The sequence below is a fragment of the Pan troglodytes genome, chromosome 7 (assembly GCF_028858775.2).
Source record: "Pan troglodytes isolate AG18354 chromosome 7, NHGRI_mPanTro3-v2.0_pri, whole genome shotgun sequence".
Lineage (NCBI taxonomy): Eukaryota > Metazoa > Chordata > Mammalia > Primates > Hominidae > Pan > Pan troglodytes.
In genome coordinates, this window is record NC_072405.2 from 107084091 (window position 1) to 107107290 (window position 23200).

The 23200-nt window shown below is 36.2% G+C and overlaps 1 protein-coding gene across 5 annotated transcripts in view; it reads left to right on the forward strand.

Annotated features, from left to right (window-relative positions):
- Nucleotides 1-23200, forward strand: part of CPQ (carboxypeptidase Q) — a 619593-nt gene that overhangs the window by 221437 nt on the left and 374956 nt on the right. For all 5 annotated transcript variants that reach the window (XR_008536792.2, XM_063816441.1, XM_054656909.2 and 2 more), the window contains one exon: nucleotides 18556-18763. Coding sequence is in view for 4 of the 5 variants with exons in the window: in XM_063816441.1 (XP_063672511.1) it covers nucleotides 18556-18763 (208 nt within the window). In the remaining variant the exon portion in view is untranslated. The remainder of the gene's footprint in view (nucleotides 1-18555; nucleotides 18764-23200) is intronic.

The following is a 23200-nucleotide window of genomic DNA, read 5'->3' on the forward strand; positions in this document are numbered from 1 at the left end:
TGGCGTCAGAAGTTATTGCAGAGAACATAGTCAACCGTCTGTGGAGATACATCTAAAACAGATGTGCCTATTGTTAAACAAACATGGTATGTTTAAATCCATATTTATTTATTAAACAAAAATTAGATAACTACTCCGATTATCTGGTACTTATTGCTACCCACAGGGATCATACAAATGACAAACACAAAGGGCCAGCACTCTGAGAATGAGAAGCCTAGAGAGAGGCCAGGCTGGGATAGTGCCAACCCTGACATAAGATAGAATATAATTAGGACTTTAAAGGAAATACAAAAAAATATTGTGGGCACTCAGGAAGAAAAGCACTTTTGGTTGTTGTGGATACAGGTAGAGGGAGAAAGCACAAACAACTCAGAGAAACTTTCATGAAGGAGATAGTATGCTAACTGGCCATGGAAAATTGTTTGAATGTCAACAAGTGATGGGATCTCAACAGGGATAAAGGATACAGGTGTCATAGGTAAGGTAGTGGCATAAGCAAATCCATGAAGGAGGACAGCTTGTTTGATGACTAGCAGTGTGTGTTATAGGAGATGGGGTGGAGGATGCAGAGAAACAATGTATTTTGAGACCATACAACTATGCCTTTAAATCCCAGCCCTTCTGCTTATGCATACGGGACAATGCCTAGGTTGCTTAACCTTTCTAAATCTCAGATTACTCATCTTTAATATGGGGACAATAATATTGATTTTTGCATTTGTGTGTGTGTGTATGTGTGTGTCTGGGAAAGAGAGAGAAAGGAGAGATAGAGGAGAGCAAGACTGGTTATAATCTATGTAAACCTTCTGGTGCTCAATAAATGGTAGTAATTATTATGGCAAGTAGTTAGGCTGTCTCAATTTTGGACAATGTGTTAGATAAAATCAAAAAAATAATTTGTGATCAAATTTTGGGTGATCTTAAGGATCTAGTTTAGGAATATGGAGTTACTTTGATAGGCATTGGAAAGCCATTGAAGACTTTTGACCAGGGAATGATGTGATTAGGGCTTAGAATTGCAGTGCTGATTCTAGATACATTGTAGAGCTACGACATAAAGGATTAGAACAATTAAATATGAACCATGGTGTCAGACACCTACATATCTGTTCTTTACTCTCTTACAGTTATAAAAACCCCTGATTTTTAGCTGGAGACGTGACCGTCTAAAATGAAGACCCTATTTACCTGTTTTGCTTGTGGCTAAGTGTGCCTATGTGACGATGTTCTGGCCAGAAGTATCATGCAGTAGCATACCTAAAAGATGGCTGGCCCACCTTTTACCTCTTTTCTTCTTTATCACTTCCTCCATCCTGCTTCTTAGATTACCTGCCATCTTGGTGTAGGTCCAGCTGCTAATTTGGACCCTAGCAATATTGGAGGGATGAACTGGCAGGAGACTGAGTCCCAAAGAACTTCATGGAACAGAATTCTGCCATACCATCCCTTGACTAAATTTCACTAGCCTTCTACATGAGAAAAGAATAAACTACCTTGTTGAAGCCTCTGAGATTTTGAGATTCTGTTACATGCAGTTGATCTTACAATCTGATTCTAACCAATTCAGATATGGAGGAAATAAATGAATAAGAACTTAGTTTCTAGGATTTCAAGCCAGTAGCCATTATAGGAATATAAGGAAACATGTTTGGAGCAGGGGGAGGATGATGGTTTTGGTTTGGGATTCAATCCAGGTGGAGATGTCAGGTAATTGGAAACAAATGTCAGGAGCTTGGAAGAGAGGCCAGAGTTGGAGGTTTAGACTTGGGGTGGGAAGTAGGACTTTAAATAGCTCTGATAGTTGAATGTATGATAGGGGAAGACATTTTCAAGGGATAAAAGTATAAAAAGAGTGCAAAAACCTGAAGGCTGACCCTGGGCTAAGTGTCTGCTTATACAGGTGAGGAGGCAATAGAGATAGTGAAATTGGGCAGGAAGAGGTGTGGTGAAGGTGAGGGTAAAGGGAAGAAGAGTTGAGGCTGAATTAATGAGCTTATTTCTTTTGCATATGGCATGTAGGAGAGGAAAAGGATTCCTAGGTTTCTCATAGTCAAGAATGTACTGATTATATGCATTTGCTTCATTAATGAATACAGTGCTATTTTGTTTAGTGTTTCAGGAAATGCTTTGATTCCAGCATTGTTTTCCACTTTTAATGCTTGGAAACAGCTTTGCTAGGCTCTTCTCAGGTGAGTAGCTGCACGCCAAAGTGTCTCAGTGACAGCATTGCTAAGGAGTTTTATGGAGAATGGATGGTCTTGACTGGAAAGTCACTTAATGGCTTTTAAAGTTGTGAGCAGATGATCATACTGTATAAGTGACAGACTGTGAAGTCTGAGGCCTCATGAATGGTTTTGATGTGGGCATCAAATAAAATTACTAACAAATTAGATCTGACATATTTTAATGGTATGTATAATTATTATTGGTCTTTGTGATTATAGGCTACATAGTAACTGCTATCACTGGTAATAGCCAGTATTACTTTTGTCTGGACACACACCAGACATTTAGGGAAATAGCTGGAAGAAGAATGATATTGAGAATTGAGGGAGAGGGTGGTTTGTGCCAAAAGGAAGGTTTGGGAGAGGTGGACACTATTCCTCTCTCACTTCCTAACCGGCTTATTCTGGAGTTGGAGGCCTCCAGTGCCTCACCCTGTCAAGCTGACCTAGGCACCTAGTATGTTTAGCTGTTCCAGTCCCCGATCTCCAGATTTGGCCACATTCTCTCAGTTGGAGATGATGGAAGATATTGCCATCTGGAGTTCTCTGATTTCCTGTAAGTTCTTTGAGACTTTCTGCATGGCCCCACCCAAAGCTTTTCCTTCACCCCAACAGGAGAGAAGGAGGCTGCAGACCACAGAAACTTCAGAGATGATGATTTATGTGGACTCATCAGAAGTCTAAAGGGGCATGTCTGTGTTCTTAAAGGGTACGGGAACCTCAGAGAGCCAATTGGCCCAAGAAGCAGTATATAGAATGGCTACATATTCTATATTTTCAAAGATCAAACAGTGCAGAGTGCAAGATTATAGGAAACCCAAAAGGGTCTTGTACAAACCATGATAAGAAAATATCCCATTCACTGCCATATTTTCCAAACCTAAAAGAGTGCCTCAATGAATGTTTGTTAAGTGAGTTTTAAATAAATATCTTTATTTCAGTAATATTTAAAAATGTATCCTAAATCTACTTGTCGTCTGTATTTTCAAACATAGGGAAATAAGCACCAATAGCTAATTGGAGGAATAGGATGGGGGATGGGGCACAGCATGAGGAGAGGAGCGAGAGTATGTCTCTCCCAGAAAACATTTATTGTAGGTATTGATTCAAATTCCAGTTCCTTTCATTCCTAGCTGTGTGATATTGGGCACATTACTTAAATTTGAGCCAGAGTGTCTCCACTGTTAAACTAAGTAACAATATCTACCTTATAAGATTATTGTGTAAAGTAGGTAAAATTTATGAGACATGCTTAATAAATTCTAAGTGACAAAATGTTAGGTGTTATTACTGACATTTATAACAATAATAATAATAATAAAATAATAAAGATTGGAACATGGCCAGGGAGTGGTGAGGGGTCATACCGTTGGTGTGAAAGTTGGATTTGAATGTCAGTTTCTCTGGATCATATGGTAACTCTGCCTATCCAGGATTTAACTTAGAATCAACAGCTCCCCAAACAACAGCTGAGCTCTATCCAGTTTGAACACTTGAACTAGTTCTTTTACTCAGTGAGAACCTGTGAGTCTGTCTGGAGTAGAGAGGCGGGTGTTGAGATTTAACCACCACAGTGGGCTGTCTCTGTCTTAGGGAAGAATAACAGAGAAGGAGTTTCTGCACACCAGTCTGACTTAGCGCTGAGCAGCACATAGACGTGTACCCAGGTATCTCATGCCTTATGCCCAGCGGGACCCTTCCTGGTGTGTATGGTCGATATGCTACCCTGTGGAGGGTGGCTATTTATTGAATTCCTATTCCACTCAACTTCAGTTTATCTGACTTTGGAGGGGTTGCAACACGGCCTTGCCTCTTATGCTGAGCTTTCTTTGGAATTGCTATGTGACTGGTTCTTTGACAGACTTAGTTAGAAATTCAGATGATATTGATTTAAAATAGACCCGTGGGGTTTGAGAACAGTTAGAGAGAGCACAGATGAGAAGGAGAGGTTAAATTTTTTCTAAACTCAAGTTGTCAGTACTAAATTCATTATCCCCCATTAACAGGCATAATAATGAAAATAATAATGTATAACTTTTTCACTCCATTCACTCATTTATTCATGAAATATTTATTAAGTGCCTATGTACTAGAGTGTATACTAAATGCTAGACATATATAGATAAATAGATAAACCATGCCTGTCTTAGGGACTAAGGTGGAAAGCCTGAGGGTGGCATATAGGTTAGTCTGGCATATAATCTCAACAAGCTTTTGGAAAGATGAAATGGTTGTCCTTAGAGGCAGAAATTGCATTTGTTTTGGTCACAGATGTAGCCTACCTCCATTGCCTGCCACAGAACCTGGCTCAGCTAAGTACCCAATAGATGTTTTTTGAATTGGCTTAATATTTCTAATTGCATGATTAAGTGGCCAGAATCAGTTAATTTAACCCATGAGTCCTTTTCACTCCTTTTACAGAGCTAGAAAATTTTTGTGGCCAGTCAACCTGGTAACCAAACATTTAAATTCTGGTAATTGGTAAATATGCCTCGTCACAGGTTTGTTGAATGATTTATTTTTCATAAAAGCAGGAGGTTCATGACAAGCTCAGCAAATCTGTTGGCAGTTTTAAGACATTATACCAGGTAGTTTAGGGAAATTTCTCGGCACATGAGACCCTTTAGATTATGTAATATTCTTGCAAGGCAACTAGGAAAAATAGTTTTTAAAATTATGTCTATTTTGCTATATTTAAAAGCAGAAATTATCTTATTATGGAGAATTGATTAAATATTTGATAGCATTTTTGTATGATTTAACATATTTATAGGTGTTAATTTCTCACAAAATTTAAGTTATAGCTCTAAGTGTAGAATTAATAGTTTCCCTTTGATTACAGTTTTTTTGGTGTTAACTTTCATCTATTTTTGGATGATTTGACTTACCCTTCCTTTTTAAAATTCAGACTAAATTTAAGGCTATACATCACCATAGTGTTTATGAAGTGAATTAAATCTTACAGAATGTTCCAGTGCAATCTGAAACTACAGCAACTACTTGAGGTTTTATGTCTGAAAAGTGTTTTAATCAGTGATGGATTTGGAATTATTGCAGCTGATTCCTGAATTCTTAGGCCTAGGCCTTAGGAACACACTATGCAGATGTTTATAAAATGCCATTTTACCAATGTCCTGTTTATACTTTGACTTTGTGGTTCAAAAGAAATACATTTGCCTACTTCAAAGTACCAGATGAAAGTATTTTACATCAACTAAATACTACATTTGAGCTGCCCAACAGTCCCTAACCCTGACTCCTTCTGCCCTAAAGGCATTTATTTCCTATCATCACCTATTTTCTCCAAGACATGTGAGAAGAATACAGCCTGTATTGTGGCATTTTGTGTGAATGCTAAGTTCTTGGCAATGTTTCTTATACCTTCCCTAGCTCTTCTATTTTCCCTAAAAAGTATTCTCTTTTTGAAAGAAAAATTTAATTTCTTAATTTCTTAAACCAGATTATTAATTAAAACTGCAAAATGAAGGAAGGAACACCCACTAATTCTTCAAAGCTCAGCAACAGAATCAAATCCTTTGAAGATCTGTCTGCTTAACTCATCACTATTAATCAGTTTAAGACTATTTAGAAAAGGTATTGAGAGAAAGAAATGAATAAAAATGGGTGAATAAGGCAATATTAAGCTGACACTTTATAGTCCGGTTGGTCGAGTAAAAAAGCAGTCAAACTTAACAGCTTTTTTAAAAAATTAAGAATGTTATATAGGTTGATGTTATTTTTATTATTATAAATGTAATATTTACTCTTTTTGCCAACTTGGAAAATGTAGAAAAGTCAAGAAGAACATAACATTCATCCATGATCCCACCACCCAGACAAAACCACTTTTACCTTTTCCCCTAATTTTTAAGTCATTTTTTGCTACATAATTAATCATTTTGCATAAATACAAAATTGAGGTAACAGTATATGCACAATTTTGAAACATGTTTTAATCACTTTCTTGTGGCATTAAATATTCTTCAACATATGTTTTTAGTGGCTGCAGAGTTATGTTATGACTTTCTCATCCTTTAGTTGGTCTTTAGTGTGTTTTTATGGTGTCCAGTTTCAGTCTCATGTTGATCTCCTTCCACCCTTTGTCTTCACTGAATCACTCTTGGCTCACTATGGTAATCATTAGCACTGGTTTCTAGATATTTCTGGCTCTTCACCTGCACATGAAACAGGGCTGTACATGTCAGTCCCTTGGAGTTTGGGTGAGGACATGTGACTTTTTCTAACCAATGAGATGTGAGTAGAGCATTTAATTACTGATGAGAGAGACCTTTCAGAGTGCTGTCCTCTTTGCCACAGTGACTGGCAGCTTTCCAGAGAGTGGCTGCTCCATTAGCGTGGATCCCAGAGTGAGGTTGAGGCCAACATAAACACCTAATTGGCCTGGGATGGATAGGTAATGTGAGAAGAAAATGAAACTTTGTTTTAGTGAGTGAAATCTTAGGGGCTGTTTGTTATCAGTGAATAAGTTTGCCTGTTATAACTGATAACACCAATCATTTGTATCTAGATTGGGAATCTGATTTAGACCTTGTGGTCATCTTATAGACTCATGTTCACCTTCACATCTGTAAATTATGTGGCAGGTCATCGTATACACTTTCTCAAACAATTGGGGAATCTTTGCCCCTATGCATCTGTTTTCAGGGTGTTTCTTTAGTTGACTTCAGGCGTATTCAATAACTCATATCATATACATACATAAACACTCATACCTTCATTCTCACAATGTTTATGATTAGCCTTGTTCATACTTTTCTGTTGACTAGGAAAATGTCAATAGAAATTTTAAAGTAAAGACTGATTTTTTTTAAAGTATAAACTTTGTAGTTATATGAAAAGGAGAAAACTCATAAGGAAAAAATCCTGTCATTTCCCCTGCCATTCAAACCTATTTTTTATCCCATATTTCCTCTATTCCCTGTGTATAAAACTTTATATTGCTTATCATAGTTTACATACAACTTGACATTTTCTCTCTATATAAAAATTTTCATGTTTTTCCTACACTTCATAATTAACATTTTAATGGCTGCAAAATATTCCACTGAAATTGAACACCGTAATTTATACTACAATTTCCTTATTACTGGTTTTTTAGTTTGCTGCAATTTTTTTGAAATTCTGTTGGAATAAATAATTTTTAGAGCATTTTAAAACAAATATACTAGAATGTATACATCTAATCAGTATTATCATATAAATAACTTCTAAGTCTAAACACATATTCTAATGCAGGTGCCATTGATACAAACATTTCTAATCTCTTTTAAAATGGTCTTTATGGCCAATTGATGAGCTACAAATTAAAAATTAGTCTCATTATTTTATAATATATCTTGATTTGGACCCCAAATCATTCATTCATTTTGTTAATCATGTTTTGGCTGTTTTCAAAAGTTAATTCTAATTTTAAAGCACCAAATTTTGCCTTCATTTAGACCATTTGGAAGGCTGCCAAATGCTCTGAAGGCAATTTCAGAGGAAAAGTTCCAAAACTGTTAACAGCACTGGGCAATTGCTGCGATAACTGTGCAGCCTACCATAGTGATGGTTTTAGAGAAAAAAACACTCCTTTTTAAATGTGAGTTTGAGTAGATTTGTTACTGTAATCATTAAATCCACAACTCTATAGTCACACTGGGCATGGATATAATATTGTTCAAAATAAATGCCAGTTGCTTGATAGCAGGGACTGATTCTTTCACGGCATCTACATTAGTGCCTTGCACATGGTAACTACTTAGATATATTTGTGATCGAGTCTGTGAAAGTGATCCCTGTTGAGATCACACTTTTTCCATTGGCAAGGACCTATCTTTGAATAAATCCTTTCTGCTGGTGAAGTCTTGAAGTCTCCAGCACTCTAGACTTACAGCATTAGCACCATGTGGGAATTTGTTAGAAATGAAAGTTCTCTGGCCTCACCCTGGACCTACTAAATCAGAAATTCTAGAGATTGGGCCAGCAATCTGTTTTAGCAAGACTTCCATGTTATTCTGACACATAATAACTAAATGGTAAAGTTAGCCTGAAGAAAAACTGAAAATAAAGGTCAAAGAGGTGATTCTATAATGAAAGAAAGTTGGTGTTAGAAGCCACAGACTAGCAAAATTCAATAAACATCTTCAGAGCACCTACTGTGGTCCAGAAATTGAGCTTGTAGATACTAGGTATGCAAAAGCAAAATAGATAATGTCTATACAGAAGACATAAATGTGCGTAAATGGGTATAAAATAAATACAATGCTGAGTGATACTTCGGTATAGAAGAATATACAAAATATGGGTGGTGATGATCATAACTACCATTTATAAACCACATGTTGTCTGTCAGGCACAGTACAGTGCTTTATATATATTATTTTTTTGGTATGATTATCAGAAGGAATATAAAGATTAAAAGGTGCTGCATTACTTAAATAGGTTCCCTTAAACCTGGAAAGAATAAAATCCTGGTCACAAAGTTCATTTCTTGCCCAGAGCACTTGACCCATTCAGGGACCCTGTGTTTGTCAGTTCACTTCAGAAATGATTATATTGGCACCTATCTCAGAAATGATATACAGATTAAATACGGTCATGGATGAAATTATTTAGCCCACTATATATCATCAATATTCATTAGACAGTAATCATTTTTATTGCTACTAATAGTAATCATCATCATCATTAGAGGGATGAGCGGCAATATAAGATAGATTCTATAGAGGTTAAAAGCATGACTCCAGCCAGATTGCCAGGTTTCAGTTCTGTCTTTGTCAGCTTCTAGCTGTGAGACTATGGGCTTAGCCTCTCTGTTTCAATTTTGTCATCTGTACAATGGGGACAGTAAGAGTCCTTCACAGGGTTGTAATAACTGGTAAATGAATTAATGTGTGAAAAGCACACAGCACACTGGCAGGCACAGGGCAAATGCTCAGTAAGTGCTAGCTTGGAGTGTTCTGTCAAAAAGCCTAACATCTCTTTGTGGTATTTTGTGATTTTTGACAGAATGGTGTATGCTTTAGGCATCTATGGAACAAAAATATCACCCTTCCTTAAATCTGTGGCGTTCAGGGATCACTACATATTTGAATAAAGGCCTTTCTGTGATGTCTAACAGGAAGAAGAAAACCACTGATACCAAACTAAGGTTTAAAAAAGGCCAAGGGGAAGAAAATTTTAAATCAAAAGTCATCCATTCTTATTTCATGGAAATGCGTTATTTAAGCAAATATACTGATAATGATGCACAGATGCTGTTTGTATACATTACTTTCCTCCTTTGAATTCACTAAGTACTGATTTCTTATTGGTGCCAGTGATCTTCAGAATTAGTTCTGTCCCCTTCTGTATCATTGTGTGAGACAAATATCTCATATACAACTTTTCTAAAGATTAGAAGACTAAAATATGTGTCTATTGCCTCAAAGGCAGAGAAGAGGTACACAAATGTGAATAAACAGTTAAAACATTAACAGATGTATTGGAAGAGTCCTTGAACACACAAGCGATTGATATCAAGAAAACATTAGCTTTGTAATTCTGCCTAGATCGAACACTGATGGGCTGGCACTACAGAAAGATTCAGCTGCAAGTATTTCATGTAACTGATGGTGTAACGCAAAAACATTTCAGTAGATATCTTTCTAATAATTTGCCACAGGTGCTCAAATGCCTGGGAGCTAGAATTTCAAGGATTCAAATTGCTACTGTGATAGCTTCAGGCTTTGCTTCCAGGTTTTTTTTTTTTTTTTTTTAAGCAGGCTGTGGCACATGTTTTTAAGAATTTAAGTCTATTTATTGGTGATGCTGCAGTTTGCTTGATTACAGTTTAAGAGGGTGACTGTAGTTTCTCAAAGAACCTAATGAATATGAACTCAGTTTACATCATTGAAAACTCATGTTCAATCTCTATCCTGTGTGTACTGTGTTCAGTTATTTTCTTTGAACTTAACATTATTTCATCTGCGTTTCTATGTACTGCTTTCGACCCATTGACATGTCATAGATGTCTTCTCTTTTGCCACTTCCTCTCCTGAAGTTTCTCTCCTGGGTTTCTTCTAGAGTTCAACGTATATATAGAGATGCAGAGAACATCTTAGTACAAATTATTTTTTCTTTTTTTACGATATTGCCGAGGAGTTTGTTCTCCAAAGCAAAATAACCAAAACAAAATCAGAATTTTTATAGGTTTGCTGCATTTTGGGAGATCACACTCTAGAAAGATCAAACTAATTTAAGGGCCACCAGCATTGGTTATACAGATTGATCATCCCTTATCCAAAATGGCTTGGGATCAGAAATGTTTTGGATTTTGAATTTTTTCAGATTTTGGAATACTTACATGTACATAATGAGATATCATAGGGATGGGACCCAAGTCTTAAACATACAGTTCACTTGTGTTTGAGATACACCTTATATACATAACCTAAAGGTAATTTTATGAAATATTTCTGATAATTCTGTGCATGAAACAAATTTTTTTTTTTTTTTTTTTTTTTTTTTTTTTTTTTTGAGACGGAGTCTCGCTCTGTCGCCCAGGCTGGAGTGCAGTGGCGCGATCTCGGCTCACTGCAAGCTCCGCCTCCCGGGTTCACGCCATTCTCCTGCCTCAGCCTCCCGAGTAGCTGGGACTACAGGCGCCCGCTACCACGCCCGGCTAATTTTTTGTATTTTTAGTAGAGACGGGGTTTCACCGTGTTAGCCAGGATGGTCTCGATCTCCTGACCTCGTGATCCACCCGCCTCGGCCTCCCAAAGTGCTGGGATTACAGGCGTGAGCCACCGCGCCCGGCCACAAAATTTTAACTGCATTTTGACTGCCACTGGCCACAGAAGTCATGTGGAATTTTCCATTTGTGGCATCATGTTGGTGCTCAAAAAGTTTCAGAGCATTTTGGATTTTGGATTTTTGGATTAGGGATGCTTAAACTGTATGTATAGTTTTCCCATAGCTTATACAGTACCAGATTTTTATTATAATTTAGGTGTGTAATAACTTCTTACAGTAATTTTAATTTAGATTTACTTAGTTGGTAGGAAGTTATATATCTGTGAGAGAAAATTCTTAATATTTATAATTTGAAAATATATAATGCACTGATCTATCATTTTGGTCATGGCAAACATTGGGATATATTTGTCTGCAAATAAAAGAAAATTCGACTAATGGTGGTTGTATTAGTCAGGGTTATCCAGAGAAACAAAACCAATAGGATGTGCAAGTAAGCAGAAATTGTAACATACAGTAGAATTAAATTGGAAAGGAAACAAGGAAACTCATATATTTTCTGATGTTTACTATGGGTTACAGAATGTATAGTAAACACAAAAGCTAATATTTATTCAATACTTTCTAGCTCACAAAACATTAAGTGTAAAATTGTAGCTATTTTAACTTTTCTTTTATCTTTATTTCACAGGCACTTACCTCCTGTATCTTTGAATCTTCTTTATATTTTTATGTTTAAGAGAAAAAAGCCAAAAGTCCTTTCTGTATGGTGTGGATGTTAAATACCAAACAGTTTTATTCCCCTTAACATTTTGACCATCTTCCTTCTTTCTTGCACTCTTGTGGAGTTGGCTGCTTTCCTCTACTTTGGAAGAAGCTACGTTTTTCTGACCCTGTAATGGTGTTCTTCTGAGATTTGCGGATGAACATAAGATATTAAACATATCGGTTGAGTTTTGTTCATGTGGAGTCTGTCATCAATATGGAATAGAATTCAATAATTTGACTTTTTCTTGCCTCTCTTCTGCCATTTCAAATGAATCATAAAAATTAGGAAGGAAATTTAGTCCCATCTCCTCTTTCTTGAGCAGATTTCTTTTCCTTCTCTTTTTTTTTTTAAACCTGTGGGAGTTGGGAATATTTTAGTACTCCCGCTTTGTGAATTATGGTGTAAATGAAACTTTTTGCTTTTGTGTTGTTAATGACAGTTTAAAAGTCTGAGATGGATTTTCTCTTATTGTTGTTAATGACAGTATAAAAGTCTTAGGTAAATTTACTCTTAAGGTGCTAAATTTAAAAAAAATTAATAAAGTCAATTGAAAATTTTCCAAGAGTTATTTTAAAGTTGATTTTTAAATCAAATAAGCTTTTCTAATAAGCAAAATAAGTGCTCTTTTAATTAGAAGCTTAAAAAAAACTCTATGGAAACAAAAGACTATACCTTCAAAAGCTCACAATCTTTACAATTCCCACCTCCAGACCTTTTTATAGGAAACATTCCAAGCCTTTAAACTATTTGTGAATAATTTTTATCTTAGTCAATGTGTTATATGCCCCTGCACAGACTTACATATTCTTCATTGAGATATATAATTGTCCTCTTGTTGGATATTTAACCTATAAGCTGACACTCACTTTCAAGGATTGATTTGAGCTTTGCAAATTTTGAAATGCTCAGAAACATAAAGTGCTTGGTATCTTTTATAAGAAGCTAGTCAGAACTGCCTGACATGAAGGGAGTTTGATTGATGTGTGATAATCAGGTGGGAAATTTCAAACTTATTTATTTAAGCACTGCATTTATTTTATGTAGATCAAAGGAAAATATTCAGCTGGCTTCAAATGATGTCACGTTTCATAAGATACACAAGAAATTTGATGAAATTTGAAAAACTGATTAAGACTTACATTTGTTCATGTTCATTTTATATTTTGGGTGTACTATCTTGCAAGCACAAACACCAGCAGGCTTTGCTTTTACACATCTCATAAGCCAAGTCCATGGAAGTATAAATTTTTAATGAGATAGATACTAGGATTCTCTCCTTAAAGGAAAATTGGAACCTTAGGATTCTTATTTTGATTTTTATAATAGAAGTTCTATTTGGGATATAATTCAGACACAATAAAATATACTCCTTTAACTTGCACAACTCTATGGTTTTTAGTATATTCACAGAGTTGTGCAACCACCACAACTAATTTTAGGACATTTCATCATCCCAAAAAGAAACCTCGTACCTATTAACTTTCCACTCTCCCCTGCCAGTCCTGGGCAACCTAAAATTTACTTTCTATCTAAAACCTAAAATTTACTTTATTGAATTTACATTCTATCTAGATCTGCCTGTTCTGGACATTTCATACAAATGGAATCTTGCAATATATGGTCTTTTTTGACTAGCTTCTTTCACTTAGAATAATGTTTTCAAGGTTCATCCATGTTGTAGCATGTACCAAATGTCATTTTGTATTGCTGAGTAATTTCATCATATGGCTATACTGCATTTTGTTTACACATTTATCATTTGATAGGTATTAAGGTTGTTTCTACCTTTTGACTATTAAAAATAATGCTGCTATGAATATTTGTGTGTAATTTTTCTTCATGTGGGCATATATTTTCATTTCGTTATAATATATACCAAGGAGTAGAATTGCTGGGCCATGTGATAAGTACATGTTTAACTTCTTGAAGAACTGTCAAATTGTTTTCCAGAGTAACTATGCCATTTCACATGCAATGTACAAGGATTCAAATTTCTCCACATCCTCCCCAATGCTTGTTTTTATCTCTTTTTGGTAATAGCCATCCTACTAGGTGGAAAGTGACATCTCATTGAGGTTTTGATTTGCATTTCCTTTATGGCTAATCATGTTCAGCATCTTTTCATGTAATTATAGTCCATTTATATATCTTCTTTGGAGAAATGTCTATTCAAATTATTTTCCCATTTTCATAATTAGATTTTAAAATTATTGAATTGTTAAAAATCTTTATATATTTTAGATACAAGTGCCTTATCAGATATATGATTTGTAAAAGTTTTCTCCCATTCTGTGGGTTGCCTTTTTACTTTTTGATGATGTCCTCTAAAGCACAAAAGTTTAACATTTTGATGGTTCCATTTATCTATTTTTTATTTTGTTGCTTGTGATTTTGGTGTTGTCTCTAAGAAACAATTTCCTTTCCCAAAGTCATGAAGTTTTGTAGTTTTAGCTATTACATGTAAGGCTATGATTCATTTTGAAATTATTTTGTCTATGGCATGATTTAAGAATGTAACTTTATTCTTTTGCATGTGGATGTCTGGTTTGCCTAGAACCATTTGTTGAAAAAACTGTTCTATTCTTGTTGAACTGTCTGGGTATCTTTGTTGAAAATGAATTGGCCATTCCTAGAAGGGTTTATTTCTGGACTCTCAATTCTACTCTATTGGTTTATATATCTATCCTTATACCAGTACCATGCTATCTTGGTTACTATAGTTTTATGATAAGTTTTTAAATATGGAAGTATGAGTTCTCCAACTTTGTTCTTTTTTTAAAATTCTAACTTGTTTTATTTTGAATGATTTCCATATGAATTTTATAATCAGCTTGTCAATTTCTTTTTTTAAAAAAAGCAGCTGGAATTTTGATATGGATTGCATTAAATCCATAAATCAACTTGGGGGACATTGCCATGTTAACAATATTAAGTATTCTACTTTATAGACATGAACATCTTTCCATTTATTTAGATCTTTAATTTATTTTAACAATATGTTATAGTTTTCAGTGTACAGGTCTCACATGTTGGTTAAATTTATTTGTTCTATTTTATTGTTTTTATTATGAATTACATGGATTGCTTAGTTAATTTAATTTTCAGATTACTCTTTGCTATTGTTTTGCTTTTGCATCGTTCATTGTGGCTGCACAATTGATTTTTGTATGCTGATCTTTTATCTGATAACCTTGATGAACTTCTTAATTAGTTCTAATCGTTTTGTGTGTGTGTGTGTTCCTTAGGATTTTCTATATGTAAGATCATGTCACTCTTTCTAGAAATTTGGCTTTGATATTAAAAATACATTAATATAAAACTAAAGAATTAGTTAGAATAAGATTTTATTAAAAACATTAACTTACTCAAAAAAAAAGATCATGTCATCTGTGAAAAGAGATACTTTTACTTCTTCTTTTCCAATATGGAATTAAAAAAATTTTTTTATTCTTATTTGATTCCTCTGGTTAGAATCTCCAGTAAAATGTTTAATAGGAGTGGGGAGACAAACATCCTTGGCTTATTTCTGATCTCAGGGGAAAAGCATTCATTCTTTTCCCATTACATATGATGTTAGCTGTGGGATATTTGTAGATGCTTTTTATCAGATTGAGGAAGTTCTCTTTCATTAGTTTGATTAGTGATTTTATCATTAAAAAGTGCTAGATTTTGTGAAATACTTTTTCAGCATCTGCTGGGATAATCATGTGGCGTTGTCCTTTATTATATTAAAATAGTATATTACATCGATTGATTTTTGGATGTTAAATCAACTTTGTATTCCTGGGATAAATCCCGTTTGTTTGTGGTATATAATCCTTTTTATATGTTGCTGGTTCTCTTTGCTGGTATTTTGTTAAGGATGTTTTGCATTTATATTTATAAGGGATTTTTGGTCTGTAGTTTTCTTTTCTTGTGTTGTGATGCCTTTGTCTGGTTTTGATGACAGTAATGGTGGCCTTGTAGAATGAGTTGAGAAGGGTTCCCTCCTCTTCTATTTTTTGTAAGAATTTATACAGGATTGTTATTAATCTTTAAATCTTATTTAGATTAGTTATGGCTTCCTTGGTAGTTTACCCTTTGCTTTTATAAATTGCAGAAGGGGCTTGTAAATGGGGACAGGACGGTGGTGTTTGTGCTGATTGGTCCCTTTACAATAATTTTACTACAGTGAAAGTAGAGGATTTTAAATAAAACTGAGTCTTCATTTTGCCTCCTTCTATAAAACAATGATAGATGCTCCACCATTGGAAGACATGCTTAGTTGCAGAAACAAATTCAAAGGTTTTTATATCTTAAATTAAAATTAGAAGATGCCTTTCAGTGCCGTCTCCTCAGCTGAGCCATGGGTGCATGCCCGGCTCACTGTCCCCACTTTAAGAAATCTTACCAGTAACCTATAAGTACAAATCTGTCTAGAAACACTACTTAAAAGAGCCTGTTAAGAAGTGTTATACTGACCTTCTCTTGGGTAAGAGCCTAAGAACAAGGAGAGTTTGTTGAATCCCAGACATCACGTAAGGTAATATGAATAATAAATATTTAGATTGTCTTCCTACATGTTGCAAGGTAATTTTTGGTCATTAATCACTCCACTAGCTCAGTGGGAAAAATTAACACCAAAGAAGCAATAACAACTAATGTTTACTAAGTAATTACTATGTGCCAAACACTGTCTTAAATCCTTTATGTATACTATCTCTTTTATTTTTCATAGCAATATTATGAGGTCAATGCTAACATTATTCTCCACTTTACAAATGTGGAAATTTAGAAACAAAGAGGTAATCTTAGTTGCAAAGAATGCTGGAGCTGGGATCCGACCTAGGTTAAGTGACCCCAGAACCTGAACCAGAATTTGGAATAGATTATATGCATCCCAGGGATTTAGACTCAGGGTCTCTGTATTCCAAGTTCTGGGTTTGGAAGATAAGTCTGTGTACTCCTTTTGATGAATAATAAAATTTGCAGTCCACCTTTTCTTTTCTTTTTTTTTTTTTTTGAGACGGAGTCTCGCTCTGTCGCCCAGGCTGGAGTGCAGTGGCATGATCTCGGCTCACTGCAAGCTCCACCTCCCGGGTTCAAGTGATTCTCCTTCCTCGCTATACCTGTAATCTCTGGGGATTACAGGCATGCGCCACCACACCTGGCTAATTTTTCTGTATTTTTAGTAGAGATGGGGTTTCCCCATGTTGGCCAGGATGGTCTTGATATCTTGACCTCATGATCCACCTGCCTCAGCCTTCCAATGTGCTGGGACTACAGGCATGAGCCACCATGCCCGGCTTGCAGTCTACTTTTTAGAAATGTTCATAGAGGGTATACTCAGATGGTACTAATCACTTGAGATTAGACAGTCTCTGCAGGGATAATTGAATAAGCAAGTTAATAAAATAAATATTTAAAATGCATTGAGTGATTAATGTGTTTGAGGGTAAGTGAGTTAGTTGTATAATTAATTATTTCTGCAAAATAACTCTATGAAATGGTATTATTATCACTTCCATTTATAGAAGACACCCCTGAAACAAAGATGTGGGTAACTTGCCCTGGGCCAGTTAGCAATAAGCCCAGATTTGAACCCAAGCAGTCTTGTTCCAGACCTTCTGTTTTTAAACAATTCTACATTGCAGTTTCTCTAAGTAAATAGTCACCTGAAATATGGTTACAACAATACAGTCACACCAAGAATGTAGTTAGAGATAAGAATGCATCATTGTGTTTGTGCATGTGGAGACTGGAGCTGCTTCTATAGGAGATAAGCACCAAGCTATCATCTGTTGGAGAGAAATGTGTTGTGGGTAAAAGGAGGAGGAAGGCTGTTCTGTAAATATGAGACAAGCTGAAACAAATATAGAAATATGAAAAGAAAAAACTAATTTTCAAAAGTGAAGTTTTTAGCCTATGCTTTAACAGAAGATAGGAATAGACTGTGGCATGCACTTGGAAGCTGTGACAGTTTGGTCCTGAGAGCACTGTGGTGTGGGAGGGTTAGGAGCCACACCTCAGGGGTGAAAAGGAACAGTTTGAAAGGGCAATTTTAGAAAATGACTTTGATAAGCTCCATTAGTAGATACAGAGGTTGAATCAACAGATTAATATAGGCTTCAATTATAAGTGTTTCTATGAATATAAGAAGCATCTAGAAATTAACAGGAAAATATCTGACCAGTTGGGATGGTATTTCTCCTTTAGTGCCAAAAGTATAATAGTTTTTTTTTTCTCTTGTGGCAGTAAAATTAAAGGCCTGGATTTATTCAGCAACTTTTCTTTATGAGAATACGAATATATTCCCAGACATTGTTCTACACTTTTCCTGCGTGGTGTTCTACCACCAATGTGGAGTTATAGATTTAGACCTCTGTGTTTGGGTGGGAAGAGAGTAGGCCCACTGGCAGGCAGTAACCACAGAACTACATGTATCTGGGCCAGTTTTATTCCAGACATGTGGATCTTCTGGTCTGCAGCCTTGACAAACTTCAGAGTTCCCTTGTCTCCTTGTACAGATGTGTGTACCTTTTGATCATGAAGGCACTATTAATGTCCTTCAGAGTTTGTGTCAATTTGCAACTTTGAAGGATATCCAAATTATCGAATAATTTACATATGATGATTATTAAATTGAAGTTTCTAATTTATTCTTAACAAAAAATAAAAATTACATTCATGTCAAAAGCAAGTAAATCAATACTTCCCACATTTCCTGTTTCCCAGATGCAAACAAAGATAAGTGGAAGTTAAATATCAATATACAGGTGTTTTCAAAAAAGTCTTTTGGTCTATTTCCACTTTCAAGGTAACCTGGTGGCTTCTTCTCTCAAGTCCTCACACAGGTATTCAGGAATACCAGGATGGCGTGCCCAAGATTCCAACAGCCTGTATTACGGTGGAAGATGCAGAAATGATGTCAAGAATGGCTTCTCATGGGATCAAAATTGTCATTCAGCTAAAGATGGGGGCAAAGACCTACCCAGATACTGATTCCTTCAACACTGTAGCAGAGATCACTGGGAGCAAATATCCAGAACAGGTGAGTGAAGGAGAAGGCTGGCCTAAGAATACAGTTTCCTGGTCTAGTTTGAGTTATTAGAGATAGTTTGGGAAAGAGAGAACGTGAAACCACCTAGATGGTCCTCATAGATTCATTGAAGGCAGAAGCTTTATATATATTTTTTCTCATCAAAATTTTACCATGTTTACCATCTCACACCAGTCAGAATGGGTATTACTAAAAAGTCAAAGAATAATAGATGTTGGTGAGGTTGTGGAGAAAAAGGAACACTTATATGTTGTTGGAGGGACTGTAAATTACTTCAACCCCTGTGAAAAGCAGTTTGGAGATTTCTCAAATAACTGAAAACAGAATTAGCGTTTGACCCAGCCATCTCACTACTGTGTATTGTAACCAAAGGAAAGTAAATTGTTCTACTAAAATGATACCTGCACTCACATGTTTATTGCAGCACTATTCACAATAGCAAAGACATGGAATCAACCTAGGTGCCCATCAATGGTGGGCTGGATAAAAAACAAATATATGGTCATAGATAGATAGATAGATAGACCATGGAATACTACCCAGCCATAGAAAAGAATGAAATCATGTCCTTTGCAACAAGATGGGCACAACTGAAGGCCATTATCCTAAGTGAATTAATACAGAAACAAAAACAAAAAGCATGTTCTCACTTACAAGTGGGAGCTAATCATTGGGTACATGTGTACATAAATACTGGAAGAATAGGCAATGGGGGCTCCAAAATCGGGGAGGGAGAGAGGGAAGCAAGGTTTAAAAAAACTACCTGTTGGGTACTACATTACTCTTTGGGTGACGGGTTCAACTGAAGCCAAAACTTTAGCCTCACTCAATATGTCCATATACCCCCTGAATCTAAAGTTTAAAAAATAAAAAATAAAAATTTTAGCACATTGACTGAAGAAGGGCAGGAGTAATTGAAGGACAGAATGGTATTCGTGGTGTGGAAATTCAACCTCGGAACAATTGAGAGTGGTATTTGTCCACATGTGTTGTATTTATTCCATTTGAAGCTAGCCTGGCATTTGAGATAAAACCAATAGTTAATACTTATTGTGTTAATTATCTTATTTAATCCTTTCAAAGCTTAGTGAATTTGCATATATTTTCTGTATTAGTCCATTCTCACATTGCTATAAAGAAATACCTAAGACTGGGTAATTTATAAGAAAAGAGGTTTAATTGGTTCACAGTTCTGCAGGCTGTACAGGAAGCATGGCGGCATCTGCTTCTGGGAAGGCTTCAGACAGCTTTCAATCATGGCAGAAGGCAAAGGGGGAGTGAGGTGTCTTACATGGCAGGAGCAGGAGCAAAGGGGAGGGGAGATGCCACACACTTTTAAACAACCAGATCTCATGAGAACTCACTAACACAAGAACAGCACCAAGGGGATGGTGCTAAATAATTCATGAGAAACCGCCTGTATAATCCAATCACGTCTCACCAGGCCTCACCTCCAACATTCGGAATTACAATTCCACATGAGATTTGGGCAGGGACACAGATCTAAATCATATGAAGTTTCTTCATTTTATAGGTGAGAAAACAAACCTAGAAGGAAACTCAATTACCCAAGGTCCACACAGCTAAGTAGGCAGCTAAGAAGGAATTTAAACCCAGGATCTTGTGAATATTAAACCAAGCTTTAAACCACAGTTTATGTGCAGTTTCCAGAGTTTATGAATTTATCTGCAAATAAAGGGATAGTATGCAAGTAATTAACAGAATTATTGTGAGGACTAGATTAGGTAAGGCACATCAAATAGCTTTGTCGAGTGTTTGGCACATCACAGCTCACTGAATGTAAGTTTCCTTTGTATGGCATCAAGTGTGCAATAAACACTTTTTATAAGGTTTCTGGTGCAAATCTCATACATTTGTTATTGAAATTCTAGAAATGGAACTTAAAAATGTTATTTAGAAATTTCAGACTTGTATTTTATTTGACAGCATCAGTGGGATGAAGGAAAGGGTGAAGAGTGATGGCGTTTGGTGATGGAGAAACAAGTCTTATGCACATGACTTCTCCCAGACTAAGGACTGGGAGACTCAGGACTCAGGACTTCTCCCAGACTTGAGGGCTGTACTGCAGTAAAGATTCATTTTCAGCTCAGGACTCTTTTCCCTCTTCTAAAATGATCTGCTTCAAGGACCTGGGCATCAACCATGGCTTTTGCCACAGGGATGATGGAAAACAAGAACTCAGTAGAATCACAGGGAGTCAGACAGCTGTAGAGAAACTGTGGTTTCAAACAGACAAGCCCAGCCCCTTGTCCCTTTAAGAAACTGATAACAACAGAAGAGCCAAGAGTCTATATTTCAGATGTTAAATAGTCAGATGCCTTAAAGTGTAATCCTTCCCAGGTATTTTCCCCGGTCAGTAGTTCCAGGGTAAAGTTATGTCATCATCAGGTAGCTAGCCCAGGGCTTGAAGGGTTTAGGATTATAATACTATCGCTGTTTGGTCGAGCAGGCTGGGTGAGCTGGCCTAAGGTTGTGGGCAGGTGGGTGGCAGGGTGAGAGTGAGTTATTGGGATCCTTAGTCTGTAGCAGCTAGGGAGTCTCAGAATCTGAGGCTGAAGTATTTAGGCAGAGGAGTTCTTGAGAGCCAGAGGGCTGAGATAGTGCTGGCTCTGACAGCTTCATGAGGGCCATTAACATCTTCTGGCTAGGAGAGCTTGGGCCTATTTGTCAGCTCAGCCTGACTCATTCTTTTATTTTTTAAAATCAGCTGAATTGAGGTATAACTTATATAAAATAAATCAGCCAATCTAATGTACAATTTGATGAGTTTGGAAAATGTATAATGTAACCACTACCACAATTATAATATATAATATTTCCACCACCCAAAGTTTCCCTTGAGTTCCTTTGTAGTCCATCTCCGACTCTACCACCCTGCCCTGGCAGCCAGTGATCTCCTTTCTAGAGCTATAGTTGTTTTTTAAATTATTATTTCATATATAAGTGAAATAATATAATTTGTAGTCATTTTCTGTCAGGCTTATTTCACTCAGCATAATGCTTTTGAGATTTATCCATGTTGTTAATTCAGTTGTTTCTTCCTTTATATCCCTGAGTAATATTTCATTGTACAGATATATGACAATTCGTTTATCCATCAGCAATTGATGGATATGCGGGTGGTTTCTAGTTTTTGATTATTGTGTATAAAGCTTTTGTGAACATTCTTGTACTAGTCTTTCTGTGGACTTAATGTTTTCCTTTCTTCTGAGTAAATATCTTGGAGTGGAATTGCTGGACTGGCCTAAATTTAAGTACCCTTCTCTCTGTCAAGATGCTTCATTCTGTATTTTGTCGGGGTAGCACCTTCTCCCAGAAGGTAGATGGACAATTTCAGGGCAATCATGAGATTTAGGATGTTGCCTAGAATTCCAAGAGTTGATCATAAATACTTTGTTACCAAGATGTAAAAGGTAGAAGTTTAACAAAACTTCTTCCACAAAGAAGTAACAGCATTACTTTCACAGAAAAAAATGAAAATGAGGACAGTAAAGTCAAGTCTGTGGTTGACTTTTGTGGAGGGAATCTGCATTCTAGCTGGCCTGGAACCACAGGGGACATACAGACTATGAAGGCAAGCAAGAAGCATGAAGTCCCTCTGCAGGTGTTAAGTTGACTAATGGGCCTGAAAAAGAATGGCCTTATCCCCAATAAATGTCGCTTCTTCCATGAAGACTGCTTTGGTAACATTCCCCTCATCCCAACACTTCATGCGACTGTTATGGTGTCATCTCCTAGCAGAACTTGCAAATGCCCTGAGAGCAGGCACTCTGTTCACTCTATTTCCTTTCTTTTCCTTTTTCCTGCCCTAATGGTTATTTCAGGAACTTGGCATGCAGTGGCTTCTCAACACATGTTTTATTTTGGTAAAAGGAAGGAGTAAGTAAAAAAAAAAATGGTTGGAGGATGTTACTAATTTTGATCCTCTTTAAATCTGGAAGTTTTACTGCCCTTTTAGCATACCAATTGTTCATTGGCACATTGAACCTCATCCCTGAATGTAGTGCAACATATCCAAATATGAACATATTGGCTCCCTCGTACCTGATTTTTTGTCTTTGTTTCTTGTTTCTATTAAATGAACCATATTTATCTAACAGCAAAGTTATAAAACTTCAAGTTAATTTTCATTCCCTCTCCTTTATCACTGTCCTACAGTCAGGTATCACATCCTATTCAGTCTATTTTCAGCATATTAAAAAAAAATTCTGTTCCTACCTTGCCTTTACTGCTACTACTGCCTTAATTCAGGCCCTCACTATTTCCCCCCGATTTTTTTTCTTCTGGTCTTTTCCATACTTCTTTGCAATGTGGCTCAAACTTATTTTAAAACATTTGATCTCAACATGGTGATTCCCTGCTTTCAGATCCCTGTCTCCTATTTCTTATAAGATAAAGGTTGTGATG